The following is a 14,025-nucleotide window of genomic DNA, read 5'->3' on the forward strand; positions in this document are numbered from 1 at the left end:
CCCCCAAAAAACACTCAATGGTTGGCTCGGCTCATTTACAAAGAATGCTAGCTAGTATGCTAGCCTTTAGCTTCCGTTTACCATCATCAAGGTTAAGGCCTTTCATTTGTATCTATCTCTTGAAATAATTAGTCTCTCAAAAATCATGTAGTTTAGATAGTTTCTCTGAGTTTCCATCACATCTATTTTTGATTGAACTCATTTGTGAATTGTCATACACAGAGTATATTTATTTTTAAAAAGAAAGATATTAGACTCCATCTTATTTGTTCCGCTGTAATCTTTTCAGTGTCCAGGAGATTCTCGCAAATCCTCAAACGGCAAACGTCCCTTAACCATCTGTGTCAGGTGTGTACTAGGGCCTGAGAGCTTTTTAATCAAATCCTTATGAGCAAACGTGGCCACTCAGATAAGAATATTTGCTGATACCGATAGTGTCCATGTGGCTGTCCGCAGGCATCGCGCACCGTGATAAATAGCGCCGACATCACTTTCCAAATGCTGGAGGACTGGAGGAACGTGGACCTGAACAGCATCACCAAACAGACCCTGTACACCATGGAGGACTCGCAGGAGGAGCACCGGCAGCTCATCATACACTGTAAGTGCAGTTGTGGGGGTACCCGCTGACTGTCTGCTGCTCACAGCCAATCAGGTGGTCATGCAGTCTAGCTACATGTTCTACCGAAATTTAAAGTGCCTACCCATTTGTGCAAAATAAAGAGTAACGCTGGTGTACCTCCAAAATTGTCAATTTTCAAGAGACCCCCAAAACGACAACATTGCATCATCAAAGAGAGCAAACCATTTTCAACACTTTAGATTGGTCAATAACACTGGTCAACTGCAGATTTTAATCAGAGATGGCTTTATATGTCCCGAAACCTATTTTTGACACTGATTTCAAAAATGTCTTTACTCTTTTTTTCTAGCACATCAGTTTTTTGAGATATATTCGTTTATTTGTTTTTAAGTCTGACCTATAAAAAGCTTGCGCAATACGGATTTTGCCATGCGTTGTAATTAGGAGCTATGTTTCAGAAAAAATTCCACCTGTTGCTGAACCTAACCTTTAATTAATAAATATTACTAAATATATGATGATGATGATGATGATAATTATTATTATTATTATTATTATTATTATTATTATTATTATTATTATTATTATTATTATTATTATGAACACCTAATGTGCTATAGAAAAAAACTAGGGCAAATTTGGAATCAGCGCAAAAAAGTTGTTTTTGAAAAGTTTGCTTGCATTTCTGATTAACAAATTTGGTAAAAAAAAAATGTTGACCAGTGTAATGTGAAAAGAAAATAACATCCACAACTGTGAACTGACCAATAGTATATATTTGTGATTGATAAAATTGAGCAAATTGCGACATAGGATGTTTCTGCCCGACGCCAGCCATAAGACTTCAAAATGAATGAATAATAAGCAACAAATAGTGCATAAAGACCTCCTACTGCCCTTCTGTCTCAGTGTACCAAGAGTTTGATCGGCTCTTGGAGGAGCAGTCACCCATCGAGGCCTACATCGAGTGGCTCGATTCCATGGTGGACCGCTGTGTCGTCAAGGTATGACAGCCAATCTTCCGATTCTCGGTTTTGTGCTCACGGCTTTCGGATTGGTTTGGTAAGCATTGACTCTTAGAAAAATCTATCGTCTTGTAGTTTAACGTGAAAGTGTATATTCACAGCATTATTTTTAATTACTATTATTGATATGATTGTATTATTATTTAAATTATTAGTGGGGTTTTTTTAATTTATGCCAGTGGCATATAGTATCGGGCGTAACAAATAACTTCTCTTCACTTGGAAGGCAAACCAACCTGTGTATCCAATATGCATCATGTTTTCTACACTTGATGCAAAAAAAATAAAAAATAAAATTGCAAAGCCTCTGGGCCTGTAAAAGGCACCTGCAGCTCCGAGCTTGCTGGTCCCTCAGTCACACAGCAATCGTCCCAGTTAATGATGTCTACAAGCTTCCCATTTGTGCCCATTATACGCCCGATATGGCCTTGTAAAATGTGGTCGCCCCGGCAACACCTCAGCCCGGCCAGACAATGGTTCAATGGGAAGGCGTGTCCCCAGGGGCAAATTAAATAGTTGACTTGTTGACATGTTTTCTGGTCCCAGAGGATTAAGCCCCAAACACAGACCGAGGGGTTAATGCCGGCATCCTGACCCTCCCCGCATCTTTTCTCATGGAAATGGTCTCCTTCTCCTTCTAGGTGTCTGGGAAGAGGCCCGGATGCCTGAAGAAGGTGGCCCAACAGTTTCTGTTGATGTGGTCCTGTTTCGGGACCAGAGTCATTCGTGATATGACGCTCCACAGCGCCCCCAGCTTTGGTAAGATGCCACTACTACTGCTGATCCTGTGGCGTTTTCAGCTGTAGGAAGTAGAAAGGGCTGTTTTCAGATGTAGGGAAAACAAATCAAGTACAGCTATTTGAATAGTCTACTAAAGCACACTGTCGGCTCGTGATGTCATTTCACATACTCAACAAACAACAAAGCAGTCGAATCAGCTGGGAGGGTTGATCTGTGGTTGCAGGTTGCCATGGCAATTCTCAGCTCTTGCACAGTGAGTCAATGAATCATCGGATAAATACCCTCATCTGGCCCACAGGTTTAACAAAATGACAGCTAATTAGGTTGCCACCCTGCCGTCAAACCCCTCCAAGCATACTTATTAGCATCCATGGTTAAGACATGTCCTTTAGCTTCTAATAAATTAATTTTTTTCTAAATAATGTAGGACTAAAAAAAAATACAACCTTTAATTCAGGTGTATTTATTTAGTGGGGAAATATCTTAGCCTGGCAAGCCACACCCCCTAGAAAGTGATTCCGGAGACCCAGCCCTTCACCGCGGCCGGAGCTCTGTTCAAAACAAACCGTCCAATCAAATTTACTTGCTGTGACGTACCCTTCGTGAGGAACGTCACTCTTCGGCAGCAAAAGTCCATCCTCTTAAAAATGCTGCGTGGGGAGAGACGCATTAAACTCAGTTTTAAATGACCAGAAACACATAGTCAATAAAATCCCAGCAGCCGATGGCATTAGAAGCATTGATTTCAAAAGAAGACATTTTTTTCGACGTCACATCCGCTCTTCGCTGATTGGTTCATTTCGCTGTCTGTTTGTCTGTCTGTTTTATATGTACAGTGGGTATGGGAAGTATTCAGACCCCTTGAAATTTTTCACTTTCTGTGTCATTGCAGCCATTTGCCAAAAATCAAAAAAGTTCATTTTGTTACTCAATAATGTACACTTGGCACCCCATCTTGACAGAAAAAATGTAGACATTTTTGCAAATTTATGAAATAAGAAAACCTGAAATATCATCGGGTCATAAGTATTCACAGCCTTTGCAAAAAACCTTCATATCGTCGCTGTCATGTGAAAAACACGTCTTTTTTTTTATTTTCTTATTTTTACATGAATGGTGTTCCCGCGTTACAGACATCGCATTAATTTGAAAATTAAAAAAGTTTCCAAAATTGGAGATAAGTGTTTTTCACAGGCCAGCGACGATATATAATTCACATGCTGTTCTTTTTCTTCTGATCTTCCTTGAGATGGTCCTGCTCATTTATTGGAGTTCAGCTGTGTTTAATTAAAGTGATTGGACTTGATTAGGAAAGGCACACACCAGTCCTTATAAGACCTTATAGCTCACAGTGCATGTCAGAGAAAATGAAAATCATGAGATCGAAGGAACTGTCCAAGGAGATCAGAGACAGATATTGTGGCAAGGCACAGATCTGACCAAGGTTACAAAAAAATTCTCCAGCACTCAAGGTTCCTAAGAGCACAGTGGCCTCCATAATCCTCAAATGGAAGAAGTTTGGGACAACCACAACTCTTCCTTGACCTGGCCGTCCAGTCAACAATCACTGCAGCTCTCCACCAGTCGGGGCTTTATAGCAGAATGGAAGCCTCATCCCCATAGAGTTTGCCGAAAAACACATGACGGATTCTCTGGTCTAATGAGACTAATATTGAACTTTTTGGTGTTAATTCTAAGCGCTATGTGTGGAGGAACCCAGGCACTGCTCTGAACCTGCCCAATACAATCCTTACAGTGAAATGTGGTGGGAGCATCATGTTGTGAGGATGTTTTTCAGCTGCAGGGACAGGACGACTGGTTGCAATTGAAGGTAAGATAAATGCGGCCGGTTACAAAGATATCCTGGAGGAAAAGCTCTGCCAGAGTGCTCAGGACCTCAGACTGGGCCGAAGGTTCACCTTTCAACAGGACAATGACCCCAAGCACACAGCTAAAATGACAAAGGAGCTGCTTCAGAACAACTCTGTGACCGTTCTTGACTGGCCCAGCCAGAGCCCTGACCTAAACCCGATTGAGCATCTCTAGAGGGACCTGAAAATGGCTGTCCACCATCTTTCACCATCCAACCTGACAGAACTGAAGAGGATCTGGAAGGAAGATGGCAGAGGATCCCCAAATCTAGGTGTGAAAAACTTGTTGCATCATTCCCAAGAAGACTCATGGCTGTACTCAAAAACTCAATAAAATGCGTCAGGGTGTGAATACTTATGACCACATGATATTTCAGTTTTTCTTTTTTAATAAATATGCAAAAATGTCTACATTTCTGAGAGTATATTAATGAGAAATAAAATGAACGTTTTTGGTTTTGGTTTTGGCAAATGGCTGCAATGACACAGAAAGTGAAAAATTTCAAGGGGTCTGAAGTACATACTTTCCGTACCCACTGTGTGTGTTTGTATGTGTGTGTGTGTGTGCGTGTGTGCGTGTGTGTGTGTGTGTATATATACATATATATATATATATATATATATATATATATATATATATATATATATATATATATATATATATATATATATATATATATAAATAATATTACAAAAATGTTTTATGCAAAGTATTTTTTATATTTTTATATATATATTTAACAAAAATATTTTATGCAAAGTATTTTTTAAATAATATACAGTGTATAGCAAAGAAAGTATGGCTTTCTGTTATTACATCCACCACTGGTAATGAGGTTAGTTCCCAGATAAATTGTCGCGCCAATTGCTGTGCAGGTGAAGTGGGTGTGGCCTGAGTAATTGAGATGCCATAAAATGAATAGGGAAAGTGACCTCTCGTTCCCCGGCCGTCATTTGCCTGAGCATTTAAATATCAAAGACACAGCTGGCTTCCATGTTTCCGTAAAGAAGCTTTATGTGCACAAACAGCTAATTAACAAACGTGAACCCCCACCCCAACACACACACACACACACACACTCTGCTGCCTCCCCCGATGTGTTTGCCAATGTGTTTCCATTTTATGGCAACTCAGGATTGCTCTGGACTCCCTGAATAGTCCGCAAGCGTTTATCATGCAGTCACACATTCACAATGACACAATTGTGGTGCTCACATCCACCCACTGTCACCCAGAGGTCAGCAAGACCTATTTCTGGCACTGATCCGCATTGTGGAAAAATCAGGGCTGTGTTCAATATAATTTCCTACTCCCTAAATATGATATAGACATTTTATGTCGTAAATTAGCAATATAACAACAATAAATGTCGTGTGGGTTCATTGTCTACAATGGAGAGGCTGTAGCGGTATGATCTCATAGTGCGGGACGCATTTGCGATGTTTTGACATCGCTGCGGCGGCACTGGCAATAACACACGCTTGTCACACAGGCTCCTTCCACCTGATCCATCTCATGTTTGACGACTACGTCCTATACCTGCTGGAGTCGCTGCACTGCCAGGAGAGGGCCAACGACCTCATGAGGGCCATGAAGGGCGAAGGCGGCACAGGTGAGGACGATGATGAAAATGACCACCGGCTGGGAAAAAAATAACCATCACGCTCGCATTGCCGTACAAAAGAGTTTTGGGGCCACATTGGGGTAAAAATGCAACAAGAACAGTCTTTATCATGAGGTTAAAGATGAAATATTCTAAGAATAAAGTATAATTTTTATACAAGACAATACAACTTTATTTATATAGCGTGTTTCATAACAGCTGCAGCTGTAACAAAGTAATTTACATTTACAAAAATAGCAATCATACAACAACAAAGACAGTTAAAGCAATAAATTAAAACACAAATTCATGATACTAAAACATATTTTTTTCTTTTCTTAACTATTTTTAGTTAGATTTTATGTTAGATTTTTTTGTTTTATCATTTTAATTCCAATATTTTGAAGTGCATGTTTGCATGTCCCTTTTGTCTTTTTTGAAACTCTTTTCTTTTCTTCTTATAGCAAAATGTATTCTTTTTTCCCCATTACAAAAATATTCTTTTTCTAATAATATTTCAAATGTGTTCTTTACTATTTCCCTCACATGTTTAAATATTTTTTATTTTCTGTCCTCTCCCACAGAGCGAGACGAAGAATTCACCCTGACCGAAATAACCGCCACCTCCTCACCATCTCCGGGCGCCTACTCGCCCGCCCGCTCCGTCCACTCGGCCGCCGTGTCATCGTCGTCGCCCGCAGCCGACACGTCGCCCGAGTACCCGTCCAACACAGGTCAGGGAGGCCAAATGTTTTTTGTTCATTGTGCCAAGTTATCTCTTATTTGTCTTATTTGTCAAAATTTCAGAGTCTGTGTTTTTGTTTTACTTTTACTTAAGTTACAGGAATTAAAGCATTGCTTCTACTATTTTGTATTTTGCTCCACAAGTATCTGTACTTCTACTTAAGTACAGAGTGTGAGTACTTTTGCCACCTCTGTGTATGTGTCTGGCAGGCGCCGTTCAGTCATATACGTGGTCCCTTACATACACAGTGACAACGGCAGGAGGTTCCGCACCCGACGCCGGCCAGCAGCTGTCCTGCATGAGAAGCAGCAACGCCGCCGGCACGCCGCCTCCGCCGCCGCCGCCGCCGCCCTCTTCCGCCCATCGGCTGCCTGTCTACGCCCACAGAGAGGAGCTTGGGTAATTATACCTTTAAATATCCGGCTGCGTTTGGAATCATTGTATCATTCTTTTCTATGCAATCACTAAACCTTGACTCACGACTGCCCCAATTTGCGAGTTAAGGCAGTTCAAATCCAACCCTTAGTGTTCATTTATGAATTTCTGCATCAGTGCAATTCATCACGGGAAATATTTCATTTCACGCGACCATCGGGTGTTCACTACTTTTCGAGTTGCATTGTGAGACACATTGAGGGTGATGTATAGGGGATTACTCAAGCTCACTACACATTCAAACGTCACTACAAATTTTCAACGACACGATATACAGTAGTAGAGCTGGGCAATTATAGAAAAAAATCTTTGGCCGTTAAAAATGCATCCCTGCGTTTTCAGATACACGGGCAGCTACAACTACGGCAGCTACGCCAACCAGCATCCCCACGCCATCCAGAGCCAGTACCCAGGTCTCACCCACGACTCCGCCATCCCGGCACCGCTCCACTACTCCGCCTACCACCGCTCATCTGCACAGGTCAGTCTCACGCTCAGACTGAGGCCATTCATTTGTTGAAAGAATAATAATTAAAAAAAAATGTTCAATGTCAGGCACGGGGCCCTTGAGACGTTTACGTGTGTCCTGTCATGATGAACATGACCACCCGATTTCGCGTTGATCGCTGGAACTGGTGTCGAGAGCACTTTTTTTTTTTTTCAAACTTTCCGAGAGGGCCTTCCTCAAAGTCCCACAGTCTTGCTCTCCGCACAGCGGAAGCAGCTGTCAGTGTTCCATCGTCATGCGTGTATTACTAAAATATTGTTATTCAATGCTCTCTTTTCAGCTGGGAGGTCCCCCGCTCTGCCCTTTGACTCCCCCGCGCTGACCGTCTTTTTCCGTGCGGCGACCGCTCATAATGGAGCCGACTGTGGTGTTTATATGTTAACGTGAACACGTACTTCCTCTTTATTAAGACGCTTTTGGGCTTAAATCGGGCACAATGCGGCTGCTTTGTCCCTGGGAGAGGTTGGACTTTGCCTAATGTCTGAAATATGGTGGCCAGCCACAGTTTGCAAATACAGTCTGTGTTGTTTGGCATCTGTCGCCATAGCAACGCAGGAAGAAGCCCTATTTTGAAATGCTGATTGCTCAGTGTGATTCTATATCTTAAATTACTACTATAATCACCAAAATAGGAAATTTAACTCGACTGAATTGTATATTAAAGCAATGGCCAAACATGTTGAACATGACGCTAGACATAAATGACCATCTAAGTAACTTTTTACATTTACAATATCTGAATCACTCCAGAGCACAAGACACCAAGCCTGGTTCCTTCCCTGTTCAAGGCTAAGCTAGGCTGTGTTTTGCTATGTTGCTATTATTTTTTTTAAAGAGAGTGAGTATGGCTTTGTCCTATTTTATAGTAGGCTAGGTAGCCTATGTTTTTCTGAATTCATGTTTTTAAAGAATATAAGCCTGGTTTCTCTAGGCTTTATTTTGGGTGTTTATTTATTTATTTAACCCTTGTTAAAGGATAAGCGGTATGGATAATGGATGGATGGATGGATTTATTTATTTATTTATTTAGAGAAGCTGAAGCTACTATTTTCCAAGAAACTGAACCTGGTTTTGCTCTGTTTTAAGACATGTTGATATAATAGCCAAAGTAATGGATTATTGATCTCAAATTAATGTAATTTAACCACATCCATGTCTAACATTAACTATGAAAAACTTTGTGTTTGAATTTATTAAATTAATATAAGATTTCTGAAAATTAATTTATGACTAAATTCTCAAACTTTCTCTCAATTTAAAATGTAAATTTCATTTACATTTTTTATATAGGCTTTTCCCTATCATGCAGGGATGAATACTTTTATTTTTTGGGCGGCATGGCTCAGTGGTAGAGTGGTCGTCTCCCAGCCCAGAGGTTGTGGGTTCAATCCTCGGCCATTTTGACTGTGTGAAAGTATCCTTGAGCTAGATACTGAACATCCTGATGCAGCGTAATCAGTAAATGAAGAAAAAAAAAATGGAAAACAAAAATCTTAAATGAAGTACGGTGTGAAGCGCTTTGCGTGCCGAAGGTAGAAAAGTGCTAGACAAGTGACAGCCGGTATACCATTTATTTTTCTACTTTATTGTTATTTACATGAAGTAATATTTGCAGATACAGTGGCACCTTGACTTTCAAGTTTAATTCGATTCTTCGATACCAAGCTTGTACCTCAATATTCTCGTCCATCAAATCAATTTTCCCCATTGAAATCGATTGAAATGCGCCTCATCCGTTCCAGCCCCCGAAAAGCACCACCGTTTTTTGGTACGTTTGTTTAATAAAGATAAAACGCATTGTGTCATTTAAAAACATGAGCAAAAACATTTATGAGGCAAGCTATTCCTGTGCTTATTCCTGTGCTTTCCCCGGGCATCAACTGTGCTGCACACGCCACTGCAGCGCTTCGATTTAAACGTCTCTTGTCCTTTTTCCCACAGTACCAGTTTAACGGTCAGATGTCCCGCATGGATCCGTGTCTGATGAGCAGCACTCCCCGTCTGCACCCTGCGCCCGTGACCCCGCGCTGGCCGGATATGTCCTCGGTCAACGGCTGCTACGGTAGCCCGCCTATGCACTCATCACGCTACGCCACTTCGGGGGACATGTACTCGCCACTGGTCCCGCGCAGGAACTCCGAATATGAGCACTCGCAGCATTTCCCCGGCTTCGCCTACATCAATGGGGAGGCCGCCGCCACCGGCTGGGCCAAGTAGCCTTTATGAACACTTTGAACTGTAAAGGAAACCCATCGGTCAGTCAAGGTGTGAGGACACTGACAGGACAATATGTCAATCATTTGTGGGATCGGTGTGGCGGCGTTTCAACTATTCCTGATTTTTGTTCGTCTGCGCGTCCCTAGAAATCTGTGAAATCATGTACAGTGTCATGAAAAAGTATCTGCCCCCTTTGGTATTTCATATTTTTTGTATATTCATCACACTTGAAGGTAGAGTTTACAGTCTTGAAGCTGCTAGCATGATTTGAATGTAGACTCACTTCCTGAGCTGGGCATTTTACAAAAAATTCCTGGTCCGTTTATCGCCTTCCGCCCGTCCGTCCATCCACCTTTTTGTCAAGCCGGACCAAATAGTAATCACCTATAGGTCGGTCCGACTATCATTTTTAACGAGCTTCCGTTAGTGTTTCCGTCGACAAAGTTTGCCCCACCACAGCGTACCACAATGCTCTTGTTCTCTTATTCACATAGGGCCACGTTAGCCCCCCCGATTTAATCAAATGAATTTGAAAACTGCATTTTGCATGTACGTACTTCAGTTTTGTGAGATATTAAAATTGGCTTGATTGTGAGATAAATGTGTTTTGCGGAAATCAGGAAGAGGGCAAATAGTTTTTCACAGCACTGTAGATTATTATCATTAAAAAAAAAAAAACTGCAGCAGAATCATGCAACGCTGCCGCCAAGCTGTGCCTTTGTTTTCAGGAATGTACGCCTCTGCCAGTTCGCCCGCAATGCCTGAAATGATGTGAGGGGTCGGCGTAAAGCTCTCAAGTTGATGTGCAGCAGCACTGCCTTAACCTTCTCCAAAAAAAGAGCCCAAAACATCACAGAAAGCGACGTCCTACCATATGCGCCTGAGGCTCAAAAAAGTGTGTATTTGTGGCTTTTGTGTGATAAATTCTATATATATATGCTATGTATTTTCTGTAACTATGTAACATGGTGTATCCTTTGCTTATGGTACTCGGTTGTTCTGTTTTGTAAGATGATTAGTACATTAACCTTGGGTTGTGTGTTTTTATAATGCACTGAAACACTACTGAGGACCTATTACCCTATGGGTATTTATAAAAAGACAAAAACAGAAGAAGGGAAGTTATTCAAATGCACAGTAAGATTGTTCAATGCAAGCACTGGAAAAAGCATCTGTGGTAAATGTCGGAGGATTGCAGTTGAAAGGGAGAATGTTGCCCCATAAAGGATTTCATTATGGAAAACTGCTGACTCGCTTTTGTCTTTTTTTGTTCGCATTTAACCAAATAATTCAAGAGAAAATAATTTAAATGTTTGTGATGGCATCGTAGAATGTTGGTGACTTTTTTTTTTTATTTAACATTTAAAAATTAAGTACAAACTTAAAAGTGAATCAAAGTGAGTACTTTTGATTTGTTTTACACTGTTTTTTCAAGAAAAAATAAAGTTAAAAAAAATGTTTTTACAATGTATTGTTTGTACATTATATATCAAATACAAGTATTGTTATGATTTATCTATGCTGAAGAGATACATTAATAGTTAATGGAAACGTACTAGTAAATTGCAAGCAATTTAAGTTATGAGAAGTTTTGATTTTTTTTCTAAGAAAATTAGAAAGTAAAATTTTTATTTTATTATACAAAAATATGGTTTGTATATTTAAAATTGTATCTATAAAAATAAATTCATAATAAATGTAAGTTTAACGGTAACCCTACTATTAAAAAGTGGGAAGCCTTACATTGGTATTTTATGCTAATAATAATATAGAAAAATATAATACATAAGAAAAACGTTTTTTAAAAAATGATTTGTATTATTTTTTTTTAGCTTTACTTCTTATATACATGTATTGTTTTGTTTAATCTATTTAAAAAATAAACGAAAATAAATTCACATTTAACAATAGATAGTGAGTAGTTTTCATTTTACAGTTTTGAACATTGTTTATTCTGTCATCACCCAGTACATTCCACAATATACACAATAGAACAATTCACAGTCAAATATTAGCGACAGATTGGCACAAGCAGAAGATAAAGATTATTTAAGCCTGGTCTTTTCTCCTCTTACAAAGGAAATATATTTAAGGAAGTTACCTATTTACATCGTATGCAGATATAAAAAAAAAAAAAAGTGAAAAATAACAATAGACCATTCATTGTCATCCAAATGATTCTTTAGAACCTTCAAAAATACCTTTGCGAACAAGTTAAAAAGTAAAAGTGATTCACATGTTTTCCACTATAGCCTATATTTGCATCATTCCAATATTTCACTCCAGCAACAGAAACACATCTCCTTTTAATTAACCCCCGGATTACAAAGAGCTTTTGTATAAAATGAGGAAGAGATTGTGTTTTTGCGTGAAACATTATCTGCATAATTTTATAATAGTATATGTCTTTTAACTTCATAACGTTTGATTTTAAAAAGAGTCGGTGTGAGCATAATAATAAGTCTTATTAATACTGTATTAGCTATTAATACGGCGTAAAGCTCTCAAGTTGATGTGCAGCAGCACTGCCTTAACCTACAAATAGGGAAAAATCAAGGAATAATAAATTATATGTAAGGTTTTATGACGTCTCAACTTATATAATATTGCTATTGTTTTAGAAATTTTACCTTTAATGTAGTAGATATCTTGTTATTGTCCACGTTAATTTATCATCTATCATAATTCCAAGGAATTGTTCAATGCATTACACATTTTTAGTATAATATTCCCTTTTATTTTTTTTTCTGATTCTCCAAAACCATACATTTGGTTTTCTTGATATTCAGAGACAATTTATTTACATCTAACCATGACTTAAATTTTTGAACACTCTTCCAAATTTATGCAAAAGTTTTTCTTTTTATTTACCTAAACATAGCACATTTGTGTCATCTGCAAAAATGACATATTTAAAATAAAAATCTGTAACTCAACACATTTTATTTGTATATAATATAAATATTTTTGGTCCAATAATTGGCCCTTGTGGTACTCCATTTGTAACCCTTCAAAACTCATAATTTTTACACATTGCTATTTTCCAAATAGCTTGCTTGCCATGAATAGGCAACACCCCTTATCCCATACATCTCCAATTTCACAAGTAATTTTCTATGATCTATCATGTCAAACGCTTTTTGTAGCTTACATTAGCATTTGCAATATTCTCTAGCATTTGCATTACTGCAAATGTAGTACTCCTATTTTTTCTAAGCCCAACTGGTTTTTACTCAAAATCATATTTTTATTAATTTTAATTGTTTCACAAATAGCATTTCTAATATTTTGGAAAATTGGAAAAGGGATACTGGTCTATATTTTTCTATACAATGGATCGGATAATGGATGGATGGATGTTTATCACCATTTTTAAAGATTGGAGTTCCTATTGCCAATATCATTTTATCAGGAAAAACTCCCTTTTGAAATGATAAATTGCATATAGTGTCAGAGATTTGACAGTACTCCCAATAAGCTTCTTAATGATTTCCATATCAACATTATTTATGCCAGCTGATCTTTTATTTCCCATTTTTCTTACAATTTCTTTTATATCAGTCTCACCTACCGCACAAAGAAACTTGGACGTTACATTCTTTATTTAAGTCCTTAAACTTCTCTTTTTTATCATCGGAATCTATCGTTCTCCAAGCCAACGATTTGCCAACATCCACAAAGTAGTCATTAAATTCATTGGCAATGTCATCTAACTTGCTTATTATAATTTCACCATTCTTTACAAACGAAGTCGGATAATCCATTGAATGACATCTGTTCTGAATGATGTGATTTATCACCTTCCAGGTCTTTTGTATATCATATTTACACTCCTCCAGGAGTAGACAAAAAAAAATCATGTGCTTGATTTGGTTTATCAACGTACACTTCATCACAATCATAGTTTCGAAGATTCTTCTTTAACGCATCAATTCGCTCAGCTGTTCTTAATCTTACTATCTTGCACTGCCCTTCATTTTTATCCATGAGACATTCAACATATATTACATATAGTTTTTTTATGGCTACAAAAACAGGAAGATGATCTCTTACATCACTAATCAGTCACTGCTTGTTTCTTGATACTGACTTGTAGCAGGGCCGGGTCGAGGCAGGGGCAAGACGAGTCCTGGCCCCCTCAAATAAATGTTGTGCTCTCCCAAACTATATTGTATTTTACATATTTTTATTATCTCATGCCTCTCTCCTCCACTCCACTTTTTACTGGCTTAATTTCTTGCTTGCCCCCTCAAATATAAAATACAGATTTTTCATAGAAATATGAAGTCCATTTGT

At 38.7% G+C, this 14,025-nt stretch overlaps 1 protein-coding gene across 2 annotated transcripts in view; it reads left to right on the forward strand.

The window, feature by feature from the left end:
• rfx4 (regulatory factor X, 4) overlaps positions 1 to 11,005 on the forward strand; it is a 37,540-nt gene extending 26,535 nt beyond the window's left edge. The window contains exons 11-19 of one of the 2 annotated variants that reach the window (XM_086029384.1): positions 290 to 348; positions 457 to 601; positions 1,493 to 1,587; positions 2,250 to 2,367; positions 5,714 to 5,833; positions 6,409 to 6,558; positions 6,779 to 6,968; positions 7,347 to 7,485; positions 9,454 to 11,005. In XM_086029384.1, the coding sequence (XP_085885510.1) occupies positions 290 to 348; positions 457 to 601; positions 1,493 to 1,587; positions 2,250 to 2,367; positions 5,714 to 5,833; positions 6,409 to 6,558; positions 6,779 to 6,968; positions 7,347 to 7,485; positions 9,454 to 9,729 (1,292 nt within the window). In that variant the 3' untranslated portion in view covers positions 9,730 to 11,005. The remainder of the gene's footprint in view (positions 1 to 289; positions 349 to 456; positions 602 to 1,492; positions 1,588 to 2,249; positions 2,368 to 5,713; positions 5,834 to 6,408; positions 6,559 to 6,778; positions 6,969 to 7,346; positions 7,486 to 9,453) is intronic. The other variant, XM_086029385.1, reaches the window with a different exon arrangement.
• The last annotated feature ends 3,020 nt before the right edge of the window (positions 11,006 to 14,025 follow it).

Source organism: Filicampus tigris, chromosome 4, assembly GCF_054856515.1.
Source record: "Filicampus tigris isolate MCC_2025a chromosome 4, RoL_Ftig_1.0, whole genome shotgun sequence".
Taxonomy (NCBI): domain Eukaryota; kingdom Metazoa; phylum Chordata; class Actinopteri; order Syngnathiformes; family Syngnathidae; genus Filicampus; species Filicampus tigris.